General features: G+C 35.3%; 1 protein-coding gene across 7 annotated transcripts in view; it reads left to right on the forward strand.

The window, feature by feature from the left end:
• Positions 1-13347, forward strand: part of NBEA (neurobeachin) — a 620064-nt gene that overhangs the window by 391255 nt on the left and 215462 nt on the right. For all 7 annotated transcript variants that reach the window (XM_032611436.1, XM_032611437.1, XM_032611439.1 and 4 more), the window contains one exon: positions 10406-10549. In XM_032611436.1, coding sequence (XP_032467327.1) covers positions 10406-10549 — 144 coding nt within the window. The remainder of the gene's footprint in view (positions 1-10405; positions 10550-13347) is intronic.

Here is a 13347-nt window from a genome sequence, read left to right on the forward strand (position 1 = left end):
CAATCTTGCTTATATTTTTAGACTAATTTTTATAAAGTGTACATAAAATTACATTTATAAATAATTAAAATACAGTATGATAGATATTTTCATCAAGGTGTATTAAAAATGCTATGCAAACTCAGTGAAGAGGGCTGGCTAACTGAAGAAATAAATTTTAGCTAAACTTGAAAGGATAAATGGATATCTACCCAAGACAGTAAGTGAGGTGGTGGTAACATGGAGGAAGGGACCACACAACATGATGTGTCCAGGGAATGAAAGTGGTGCTGCTTGATGGAACACAAGATAGTGTGGGGAGATCGTACAAAGATGAGCTGAAAAGGCTGCTTGGAACTATACTGTGAAGGGATCTGTCAATAGAGCTATTAAAGGATTTTTATTTGGGAAAATGACAGACTATAGAAATTAAGTGGCATGCTAACTAATAAATGGTAGATAGAGCAAAATCTCAATCTAAATACCGTGATCTTCCTATACAGTGTGTTGCTGTAGATAAATTTGGAATTTTCCCAAGTGTATGAGCATTATTGAACTTCCCCTCTCTAAAAGTTTACCTGCTAAATTTTGGCCCACTCATACAGCCTGTCATCCACAGAGATTTATCAGTACAGGTGAACTTAGAGTCGTTCACAGACTGTGCATTCAATGTCATTTATAAAAACATAATTTAAAATGTCTTTAGGGCTTCCCTGGTGGCGCAGTGGTTGAGAGTCCGCCTGCCGATGCAGGGGACGCGGGTTCGTGCCCCGGTCCGGGAGGATCCCACATGCCGCGGAGCGGCTGGGCCCGTGAGCCATGACCTGCGCGTCCGGAAAGTCTTTAGTGTTTTTAAAAGTGCTTTCGATAACCTATACCAGCACCATCTCTTAGCTATCCCAGTTTTTAATAATTAAAGAGAAATTCCTGTTAAATTACGTCTTCCTTCCATGTCCCTGAACCAGTTGCTTATCTATCCAAAACATCTCCTACCCCCCATTTCTCAGAGTTTTAAAGTAAATTTTCCACACTGCATTTTGTGGCAGGCTTAGAAAAGAAACACCAAGCATCATTCCCCAGGTTAATGCCATCCACTGCCAGGGGTAGTCTCCCCACCCTTTAAGCCCTCATTCAAGCTGTCCAGTTCATCTTTTCTTTCATTCCAAGAATGCCAAAACTTTCTTTCTTCCATTCTGCTACTCATTGGCTATCTACCCCTCTTGACTCAGGATGAAAGGTTTCTTTCCTTTGTTTGTTTTCCCCTCCCTCCCTCCCTCCCTCCCTTCCTTCCTTCCCTCCTTCCTTCCATCCTTCCTTCCTTCCTTCCACCTTCCCTCCCTTCTTTCCTTCCTGAAAAGAAACATAGTCATTGTGGAAAATCCAGAAAACGCAAAACAATTTTAAAGAAGGGGGGAAAAAGTCACTCATAGACAGCCGTCAAGATAGCTGCCTTTACCATTTTAATGTATTTATTCCTGCTGGTCTTTTTCTAAGCATACTTTAAGGTAAGGACCAAACACTATGCTATGTACTCAAACAGTCACGAAGATGAATAATGCATTATCTCTGCTCTTCATGATATTTAGAGGGTTCCAAACTAGCCCAAGTTTTCTATATGTTTTAGCACTTTTTTCCACAAGTAAAGTGTGCCATGTGATTTTCAATGTAATGAAATCCTATTTAAAATATTTTAAAATCACCCTAACTTAATGGCTAATCAAAATCCTACCACATAATATTCTCCTATCACAGAGATTCTACGTTTATCATCATGTATATTTTTAAAATATGGCTTATCAAATTTCCCTTAAAGAGCATAGAATGCAGTTTTCTACGTTTACTCCATTAAGATTATTAAGTTAGCATTTCATAGTTATATAATGCTGTACTTAAATTCAATAATATTTTCTTGTACCTTTTTTAATTGCATTTTTACTGTTTAAAAATGCTATTTATGAATATCCCCTTTGTTGGTCTGCTCTAAGAAATATTGCTTATATATGAATATTTTGAATTAGGAATAAATGAAATTCCGTTTTTGCTGTCAGAACCAAATTGTAAAAATGCATTTCATGTCTTTGAAAATCAGTATACTCTATTAGCAGGCCTGTCAATATAAAAAGTGCATTCCCTTTCCACCTCTTGCTCTAATAACCTCTTCTGTGTTACTCTGAGACAGTTCACATAATCAGAGTATATTGTCAGCTTACTGGAGTTGGGGAAGCATGAAATGAAAATCACGTTAATATTGATCCAATTCTTTTACTTGCAAGTGTCCTTGATGTCCTTCTCCACAGAGCGATAACTGTTGATGTTAGGTAGCCATTTTCTTTTATTTCTTATAGTCCAGTAAATCATTTACAAGCAAAACTAATGTGAATAAGAACTTACCACTTAGAATAATAATCTGTGAACATTCCATCTTAATTAATGTCCGTATTGCTAATTCTGGATATTTACTCTGCCGTTGAAATAAGTTCTTCAAGCTTTTCAGAGAACAGCCTACCTGCAGATGTAATGTTTATGTCTAGTTTAAAACAATCAAAAGTCTGTACAAGTTACTCATGCTGTACTCTAATTTTATGTGATATAACGATGTATTAAAATGGACCATAAATAGTAATATCAGTTATTGATTCAGGTAAGCATTACCATTTCTGAATCAAATTCATTATAAATTTGAAGCTGGTATCTTGGTAGTTTTATGGTGATATAGATAATATCTAGTTTGAATTACAAAATATATTCTCTGTCAACAGAAATGAATTGAAGTGAGAACCATGGTTAAATCCAATGCATTCAGACTAAAATACCCACAACTAAGAAATGAAGAATTTGATGTGTAAACTGTCCAGATTTTTTATCTGTATTAATTAAATTTAGTCAATAACTATTCAGATTTTTACGTAAAGTGTGTTTGAAACAACAAATAGAAATTGTTTATTTGGATAGAAACAGTGTATTTCATTTATAGAAATACTTACTTTCATAAAAAGATTTTGTATTGATAAAGTGAGGCTCCTGACTTAACATCAAATATAAAAGAGCAAAAAAGATACCTGAGTTTTCCAGTCATTCTTTCCAATAGTGTTTTTTTTTTTTTTTTTTTTTTTCCGGTACGCGAGCCTCTCACTGTTGTGGCCTCTCCCGTTGCAGAGCACAGGCTCCGGACGCGCAGGCTCAGCGGCCATGGCTCACGGGCCCAGCCGCTCCCGGACCCTCCCCACACAAACCCGTGTCCCCTGCATCGGCAGGCGGACCCCCAACCACTGTGCCACCAGGGAAGCCCTCCAGTGGTGTTTTTATTCTGTATCACTAACAGTCCTTACCATTAGGATTTTTCTATTGCAAAGACTGTTTTTTCTTTAATCCTGTTCTATACAGAAGATGATTTTTGTTTTTTCAGTCCTTGGCCTTCAGCAGGTCTTTCCTTCTATGTCATCATCATTTACGTTACTTAAGAAAGGAAATACTATGTCTGTGCTATAAAGTCAAAGGCAAAATTTAATTTTGAATTTAAATTATTTACAAAGAAAAATACTTACTTTTCAGTAAATGATCGTTACAGTGAAGTTTGTTCTATGTATGTACTACTGCTTTTATCTCACATTAAGATTGACATAAAACATTTTTGAGTGTTAGGTTTCTCAATACAACAAAAAACATTCTTTCATCTTGTTTAAAATGTTCAAAATTGTAAAATTCTCAGTAATAGATTGATTCATACGTATTATTGCACAAGATCATATCACCATATTTAATGTAATTAGTTGGGAGTATTTATCTTAAAATCTTTTCCTTTTAGTGGAAATTAAATAATATCATTGGAGTTACTAAAAGCGCTGTTCTGTAAAGATATTTGTTGCTCTGATTTCAGCTTTAATGAGAAGTAATGTCTATTTAAAATTTCCCAAAGTATTTATGTGTCATTAATACTCCTAAAAGAAGTATTTAGGTTTGAAAATGAATTGCAGCATTTTCTCTTACGTAAGGGGAGATTTTTGTCAAAACACATTTCCCAAGCTAAAAATGTTGTGAAATGGTGTATATTGAAAAGAATTTCTCCTCCAAAAAAGACTGCCATCTTAAACTGATTTCAAGATGTTTAGAAACATTAGAATTTCCTGATATTACATTTAGATAAAATTAAAATGAGACTAAATTTCCATTCTTCCCATTTCCTTCCAATGATGGAAGAAAACTATGTATTAAATGGCTCATCTTTATAATTCTCTAAAACAAATTGCGATATCAGCTTTGTTGAGAAAGCAGTTTTTTCCTTATCCAAGATATTAAGAACACTTATATTCTTAAGATGCCTATATACAAAATCCAAAATGCATGTCAAATATATTGATGCTTATGTAATTTTATTTAATAATATATTTAAATGAATAATATAGTTATTGAGGGAAAATCAGTTTTTAATGTAAGCTATTTACACTCCATTCAGCTTTACAAACACTTCATGGTACCTGCCTACACACTATCCTTGCTGTCTTCAGGAATTATCTGATCTAGGGGAGGTGTTGAAGGCTCCTATTGCCTTGTAATGAATATAAACAGTGTTACAACAGCATGATGGAGGAAAGAAGATTAATCCCAATTGAAGGAAAGGAAACCATTATTTGTTGGATACTCATTATTGACTAGGTATCGTGCTAATAAGACCTTAGACGCATCCGTTATCTTATTTGAGTTTTTAAATCCTCACATCAGCCTGCTTTTTCCCCCCTTTATATAAATCTTAGGCAGCATTATTGTAAGCAATAAAGCATTGGTTGTATTCTTGTTCATTTTTAAATTATGTACTTAGTAAACTTTTAATACTCTTGTTAGTTTATTTTATCAACATTTTAACAAACATTCTGAGAGGTTATTATATAAATAATATTCACACATTTCACAGTATTTCAGCATTCATTGTCTATTTCAACATTGCAATAATCCTGTGAGAGTTCAGTTAAAAAATACTTGGTTCTCTTTCAACAGGGTAGGCAACTGAGGTTAGGAGATTGGTCTGGATATATTTGTAAAATACGTTTTTAATGGATGTTTGCAGGAAAAATAAAGTAAGAATTGCAAATCACACAGTCCACCTTACTCATTTATGAGGAAACTGTAAAGGACATGAAGAGAAAAGTAACTTTTCTTAAGTACTGTACATATAAAATGATTAATATGCAAATTATTATTGTATTTTCATGTGCTCACTCAACAAATATTTATTGATTGCCACTTTTTTTTGACACTCGATACACTGGAAATTAAAATCTAATACGAGAATACCTAAATAAAAGACTTAAGAAAAATATCAAAAAATAATATATTTTGACTTACAAGATACAAAATTTATACAATGAAGAGAATACTCAACTGCATTCTGAATGACAGAGCAGGTAAGGGAATTCCATGTAAAAGAAATTACACATGTCAGACTTAAAGGTTTGAAACAGTGTGGCATGTTTGGGAACAACAGCATTCAGCTCTTGGAGAATATAAAGTGTGAAGAGGTCAAATCGGTAAATTAGTGAGATATTAAATAAGCAGGGGCCAGCTCATGAGTCTTACACCATGTACTTAAATTGTACAGATCAAATAACATGGAAAATGTGTTCTTACAGAGTAGATATACATAATATAGCTAGATAAGTAGATAGGTAGGTAGATACACATGTATGTTCATGTATCATTTTAATAAATGAAAAAGCCATATTTCCATACTCAATGGAAAATAAATGATAACTATTATATAAAACTGGTAAGAAGCCCCTGCTACACTAAAATTGGCTTGTTATGGGTTTATATCTTTTCTCTTCGTGCGTTAACCACACAGACATGATTTATTGTTTCCCTATTATTAGAAATTACATTTTTCCTTATTGGTATAGATGTTTTGGAGTTGTCTATAGAATAATTCCTTAAACAGAAATAAACTACTTTATAGTATTTTTCTTTACATTAACTGTTTATGTGTATCGATAGAAAAAGACATGATGGGCAAATGAAATTTCTTTGCCTTAATTGCCCAGACTTTCCAGTTAGACATATTCTCTGAATATTATCAAGATAAGTTAATGTCTCTAACTTATCACTTCTATATTTTAACTTACCCTTGTTTAAAATAACAATATAATTTTTAAATGATAATTAATAATTATTATTATAGTAGTAATGCTAGAGTATAATAACAGTACTAAAAACAGAAACATAGTTTTCTCGTTATTTCACTTTTAAAATATACTTTGTTTCACGTGGATCCTTATTATTAAGAGAAATATTACAAAAGAGGAGCTTCATTTAGGTTCATGTAATGCAGTATTCTATATTAGATGGCATTTTCACATACAGAGCTTTAAGCGTATTTACTTACTAAGAAATATAATGTGTATAGGATGTTTTCCTGTATTTGTTATTTGTAACATGATGTGGAAAATAAGTATAATTTTTGGACTTGGCTTCATTAATCTATAATTTGGTGGAATTTTTTATTCTGAAACCTTTCAAATTTTATGGCATTTTAATGTTTTCTTAGAAAATAAGGGTGTATGTCTAGCCTATCCAGCTTAACACATAATTCACATTTTCAAAGCTAAGGCATTCTGGTGGTTTGTGGTACTCGCTTGTTAATTTCCTGATGAATGGCTAAAGAGGCCAAGAAGTGCACTCAGTCCAACATGTCTTCTGAAGATAGATGATCTCAAATGAATTCTCTTCCCAATCAGATTTTGATTTGCTGGGTGTTAAACCAATTCTTTCTAAGGACAGTGTTTATAAGCCTTGTAATGAGACAGCCCTTTGAGACCTTACCTCTTTTTGCCTGTAATTTTGATAAATGAAAGTCTAATTCATAAAGGATATTGTGATTGAAAAGCACCTTTGGATCTCATACACTTTCATTTAGATAAATGTTTGGTGCAGTATCGTAAAAATCAGGAAGTTTACTGAGCTGCAAACTGATAACACTTCAACAGGGACGATAAGTTCGCTGTGTTGGTAGGGATTAGTTTACTACATATCTTTTGAAGACATAATTGTTTTACTGCTTTAAAACTAGAGGCGGTAAAATTGAATATACATTTCTTAAATATAATATACATTTGAGAGCTCACATTCCTTTGACTAAATTTTCTTTATTGGAAGATTTTAATTTTATTTTATATTTTTAATAACACAAGAGTAATGTAAAGCCTTTTTTTAAAAAAGACAAAGCAGAATGCACACAGTTGTGATACAAGGAAAAACTTGCTTTATTAAGCTGACTCATGCATAAAGGGCTTTATTGACTATTTCATGTAAAGAACCAAGTTCCCTTTCATGTGAATTCATAGATTCTTCAATAAGCGCTCAAACTGAAGGCAATTCACCAAGAATCTCTGAGATATCCTGGAATCTTCAGGTTAAGAGATATCCAGAGGTAACTTCTATGTCTCAGGTTATTCATTTGTTCAGTATTTATGAGGACTTGCTGTGTCCCAGGCAGCGTGCTAATAACTGGGATTACAAAGACAGAAGAATGTTTCTAGTCATCCAGGAAGGAGCTTCCAGGCTGTGTGGAGATAACAAGCGCACAAAAGATTATAATACATATAACTACTAGAGTAGCAGGATTTACGAAGCATAAGGGATGGGACTTCCCTGGCGGTCCAGTGGTTAAGACTCCGCACTTCCAACGCAGGGAGCACAGGTTCGATCCCTGGTTGGGGTCTAAGATCCCACATGCCGCGCTACACGGCCAGAAAAAACGGCATGTGGGAGAGTGCACACAAACCTGCCTTAAGAAATCAGAGTGGGGAACTCTGGGTGGGTAGACTTGAACTTCCGTTCAGCAAGTGTTCATGGCACACCTGCTGAGTACCAGGCACTGAGGCTGCAGAATGAGGCTATAGCCCAGTGGAGAAGACATACACATAACAGATAGCACCCACTCAGTGTGGTTGAGTTCTGTGTAGACTGTGAAAGTATGGATTGGTTAGGAAAGGCACCTGAAGGAGGTGAGTTTTGAAGGTTAAGTAAGAATTAGCCGAACAAAGGAGGAAGGAAGAGACATACCATATTGAGGGAATACTTTTAGCACAGGTAAAGAGGTCTGAGAAAACATGACATAGTTTGGAAGCTGTAAATGGTCCAGTATTGCTCATGGGGGAGTAAGAAAAACTAAGACAAAACTGGTAATGAGAGGGTAAAAGGCCTTAATCAGTCATGTTAAGGGGTTTAGATTTGTATCCTAGAGTAGAAGCCTTGCACTGAGTGTTGTTGATTGGGAGGGGTTAACACACAATATTAAGCAGGAAAATATTCTCAACTTATTAGTGTTTAATAATAATACTCTGACAAAAGTATGGAGGGTGGTGTGAATAAGGGAGCTATTAAGGCCTTCTAAACCAGAATGATGATGGCTTGAGATGGGTCGAGTCCGTCACCTCACAGAATGAATCCTGTGTCTGTGGCTTGATTAAGTGGGTAGATCAAAACAGGAGAAGGTGAAGAAGCAAAAGATAATTCGTTCAGTTAGGGAAACGTGGAACTAGGAATATCCAGCTGAAGATGCCTAGTAGAAATATGGCTGTAAAGACCTCAGGAGAGATTTCTTGGTTATTAATCACTGGATTTGCCTCTTTGTTCTCAGATGATGCAAGCTCCGAGTTTCTCAAATTAAGTTACTACCCAAGAAGCAAACCATGTATAAAGATAGCTGTCCCCAGAAGATTACTGTTGTGCGGGCTTTGTATCACCAAGAATCCAAATGAAATTAAGATAAGGTTCTGGAGCATCCAGTAATCAATCCTCAAGCTTTTATTCCAGAAATAAGAATCATCTGTGGGCCAGTGAAAGAGGACTACACATATAAGCCATTTAATTCCCCTCACCTTCCATGTAGCATTGATCTGTATGTCTCTGAAGTATTTATTGAAGGACATATTTAACAATCTGTTACTTTATATTGTTAAGCTATATTTAAACCATGCTCTCTAGTTGCTATTGTCCAGTAAGAGCTAGGATGACAGACGGTACCTCTCAGCCAGTGACACTCTACAGTGCTGTCATGACATGCTGTGTTCCTCAACATGTGTTTTTTACTCCGCTCTGGGCTACCTTTGCGTCAATTTGTTAATGTTTTAGCAAACAGAATTGGCTCTGAGTCACTAACAAAAAGAAATGTGAAAGCTGCAAAGAAAGAAGCTAACAGTCTGGTTTACAATGCAAGTTTTACCACAGCTAGATGCACGTCCAAGAAAATGGTTGAGCAAATATCCACAGGCAGTAAGGGACTGTTGGAAGTCCTGTACTGGGCCTAGGAGAATTGACCGGAAGTATTCATTGTTCACTGGAGAGGATTTTGGCCAAAGGCATGACAAGATTTGCAGAGTAATTGCATGTGTACACAATACCATAACATCCCCTAAAACTATGATACAAAAATACTGTGTAGCAGTGATTTATTAGGCTCCCATATTCAGGAATATATCCACTGTACCAAATGAAATGTGAAGGTGTTTTTCTAGTTAATGCTGCTCCTTGAAGCCTATATCCTAATACTAAAGCTAGAACACAGTAAATTACACCATTTTCTTCCAGGTTGAATTCCAACTTCAAGTGACATGAAATAAAGGTATTTCTTAGCTGTATACATATAATTTACTTGTAGCTCAGATAATTTCAGATTCAGTGGCACCTGCGAAAGCAGATGTTTGAATGCAAATATTGAAATATTTGTTAAGCAGTCAAATCCATGAGAGATTTAAATGTGTTGTAATTTCTAACCTGCGCCTTGATTAACAAGTGAATGCTAGGTCAACTCTTGCTATATTTCAATTTTTCTGAGTTATTTTTTGTGTGTTTGAATTTTGGCATTTTGTACTATTTTTTATATCAAAATAAGGATATCACTTTAGAAAGCCATTATTTATTTCATCCATTGCTAAGGAAACAGCTGTTTTGATGTACGTTATACGTCTACATCATTCCTTACTCTGCCTTTCTGTAGCTTCCTAGTAACAGTCATTTCTCCCTTCAGATGTGAATGCTTTCTTCATACTTACCTACTTTAAAAAATGATCTGATCAGTTGATTATCTAATTCACACTGAAGTATAATTGTGTAAAAGTGTTTAATTTTATGGATCAGAAAACCAGGTTTGTGGTGAAGTACAGATTTTCGGTAGAAAGTGCAGTGATCTTAGAGTCCCAAGTCCTAGGTTCCCCATGTAGCTTTCTCAGCCTGTTCCTCATCTGCAACATAAGAGCAGGTGATTATACCCCTTGCCTTTCTCGTGGAGTTACTTAGGCCAAACAAGATAAAGAAGGTAAAAATCTTCTATAATTGAAAGTAGTATGTAAATGCAGCATATATTTATAAGAAAGTAGTGGATTTATAAGAAAGTAAATCACAATGACCTAAATTATTATGTTTTGGTTGTGATTAGGCACTGAAGAAGATGTAGTAAAGTCTAAGAAAACATTCCGGAGTCAAGCAATAGTGAATCAGAATGCAGAGACAGAGCTTATGCTGGAAGGAGATGACGATGCAGTCAGTCTGCTCCAAGAGAAGGAAATTGACAATCTTGCAGGTAAATTTTTAAATATTTTTTTATTTGTTGTAAGTAATAAATGCACACAAAGTTATTGAATTTAAAATCTATCTCCTGATGAATAAGCTAGAGCCAGTGGTTGGAGCAATACTCAATCATGTGAATGTTAATAATTTATCTCATTTCTAGTATTGAAAAGAGGAAAATACATATCAAACTAACGATAAATGAATAGCATCTACTTTCTGTGTAGTGAAGAGCAACTTTTAATATAGGAGAAATAATGGATAGCATAAACTGTTCCCATCTAACTCCCTAAATAATTGGGGGGCTGGCGGGGGGAACAGGATGGTAGACTTTACATATGACTAACATGCTAACAGCTGTGAAAAATAGCCACTTCGGGCAGGTGACCATTGAAATAGCCATTTCCTTCCTACTGTCACTCTTGGGAATGTCCCTCCCCATCTCTGTTTTTTTCCCCTCTCTCCCCGCACTGCTAATCCCCACTACTAGGAGACATACTTTCACCTGCCCATCCTCAGTTTTCACTTTGTCCTGGTGCTCGTCTAAGGTCAGTTCAGAGCAGCATCTACAATGGCCCAATGGACTATATATACCTTAGTGTTGGCATATAACCATTTTTGGTTTTTAAACCACTTTTGAGAATCTGGTGAAAGCAGATTGTTTCATGAAGGTACACAGACAATCTTGTACACAGTGTCAGAGGGTTCACTGACCCCTGGAATCCAGTCTGTGGAATCATATCCTAGATCTCAGGCTAAAAACTCCTGCTTTAGAGTCTCAAAAATGGTTGAATCTTACCTCTATTCTATATTTTCACCCCATACAACATTGGAGGGGCAGATGACAATAGAGAAGTGGACTTACATTCATCATTATGTTTACAAAATAGCGCTCCTGTTTCCAGAACTGAGCTGAAAATTACCTGGCATGCATTAGGAAAGTCTCCAACAATATTTCTGCCAGTTAGAAATCTCTCACTTTTACCAAAGAGAAGATGTTAATTGTAAACTGGAGAGGAACGTTATTCTTCCTCTTTTAGAAAATGTTTAATAAGGTTATTCTAACACCAGCTACTGGATATGCCTATGTTATTAGCAATTCTGTATCATGAAAACGATTTTTCCTATTTAAAACTAATCTTAAGTCCATGAACAAATGTTTGCCTTGAATTTCTGAGGAAATGTTCAAGTTTTAGTATTGTTGTTTTTGTGGGGTTTTTTAGTAGTTCAGAGATTTTTATCTGGGGCCACTTGGCAATTTAAGCAAATGAAGTCCATTATTTCTTTTTGCCACAGATTGTTTTCTCGTTTTCTGGTCTTATTCTTGATCCTAAAGAACTAGAGAAAATTCACAAACACGATTTCTGACCTTTTGAGGTAATGTGTTGCCTTTCCTCATTCACATATCCTCACAGATATGTTCAATAATTATACAGTTTAGTTTAACATCTCTGGTCTTTAGTTCCCACTAAAGGTAATTAGTTGATACAAATTTGGCTAGTACCTTGAAGTTTATTATGATGAGATATGCCCACTAATACCAGAAGCAAAATCTGGTAATGATTAATGACTCCTTTATATTTCTCTCTTTTAATGGTAGCTTGAGTAATTATTAATATTAATTTATGCTTATAAACAAAATTCTCAAAATAACATTAAGTTAAAATATGTAAAGAGCAATGAAAGCAGGCTTGAAATAAACTGTTTAAAAATCGAATCTTAGCCAACGATCTCTATCAATACAACTTCTGTCTTTTAAACAGATTTTTCTTTGAGCAGATTTGCTCTTTTGCCTATCCACCAAATCCTAACTCATACTCTTTCTGTGGAATCCTCGTGTCTAAAAAATCTTATAAACTGTCCTAAAATATTGATCTTCTACTTAGTCTACAGTGTTCATGTTTAAATCAGCAGTGCACAAATGTGACCCTGAACTTTGAATGCAGTAGAAAAGAAGTAGGGGATGGATATTTTGTGAAGGGAGAAGTAACAGTCACAGAAATAGTCTGCATAATATATAGGTGTCTAACAGATTCATTCTGTAAATGCTGAAGCCTACTTACTAATCTGGACTGCCATGATAGTGACAATGTCACATGAAAATAATTTTGGGGCTTCCCTGGTGGCGCAGTGGTTGAGAGTCCGCCTGCCGATGCGGGGGATGCGGGTTCATGCCCCAGTCTGGGAGGATCCCACATGCCGCGGAGCGGCTGGGCCCATGAGCCATGGCCACTGGGCCTGCACGTCCGGAGCCTGTGCTCCGCGGCAGGAGAGGCCACGGCAGTGGGAGGCCCGCATACCACAAAAAAATAATAATAATAATAATTTTGGAAGTTAATTATGAACCAGTATTCTTAGGTTTTAAAAAAAATCAGCTATAAGTTTTAAACCACATAAATACATAACTTTTTTTGTTGCTCTAACAAATTCTTATCCAAATAATTGTTATCTCTGTCTCAGAAGTCAAAATTTGCTAAATAATAATGTCTTTCTTAGGATCAGTTTCTGTTTATAAAAAGAAAAATAAGAGGAAGAAGTATAGCCAGCATGTCTTGCTAGGCACCAGGTGGTGTTTGAAGGGCTTCATGTGCAATAACCTATTTAATAGTCACAACAATCCTGAGAGGTAGATACAATTATTATTACCTTAATTTTACAAATGAGGATATAGAGGTCAAGACAAATTTAAGTAGCTTGCATAAGGTTAACAAGTGTATAAAATAATGTATTTCCTTAAAATTATGTAGTATATGGCACAAACTAAAATACACCAAATAGTGTCTTTAAATAAATATGTATATATACTTAGAA

This window comes from Phocoena sinus, chromosome 18 (genome assembly GCF_008692025.1).
Source record: "Phocoena sinus isolate mPhoSin1 chromosome 18, mPhoSin1.pri, whole genome shotgun sequence".
NCBI classification, from domain to species: domain Eukaryota; kingdom Metazoa; phylum Chordata; class Mammalia; order Artiodactyla; family Phocoenidae; genus Phocoena; species Phocoena sinus.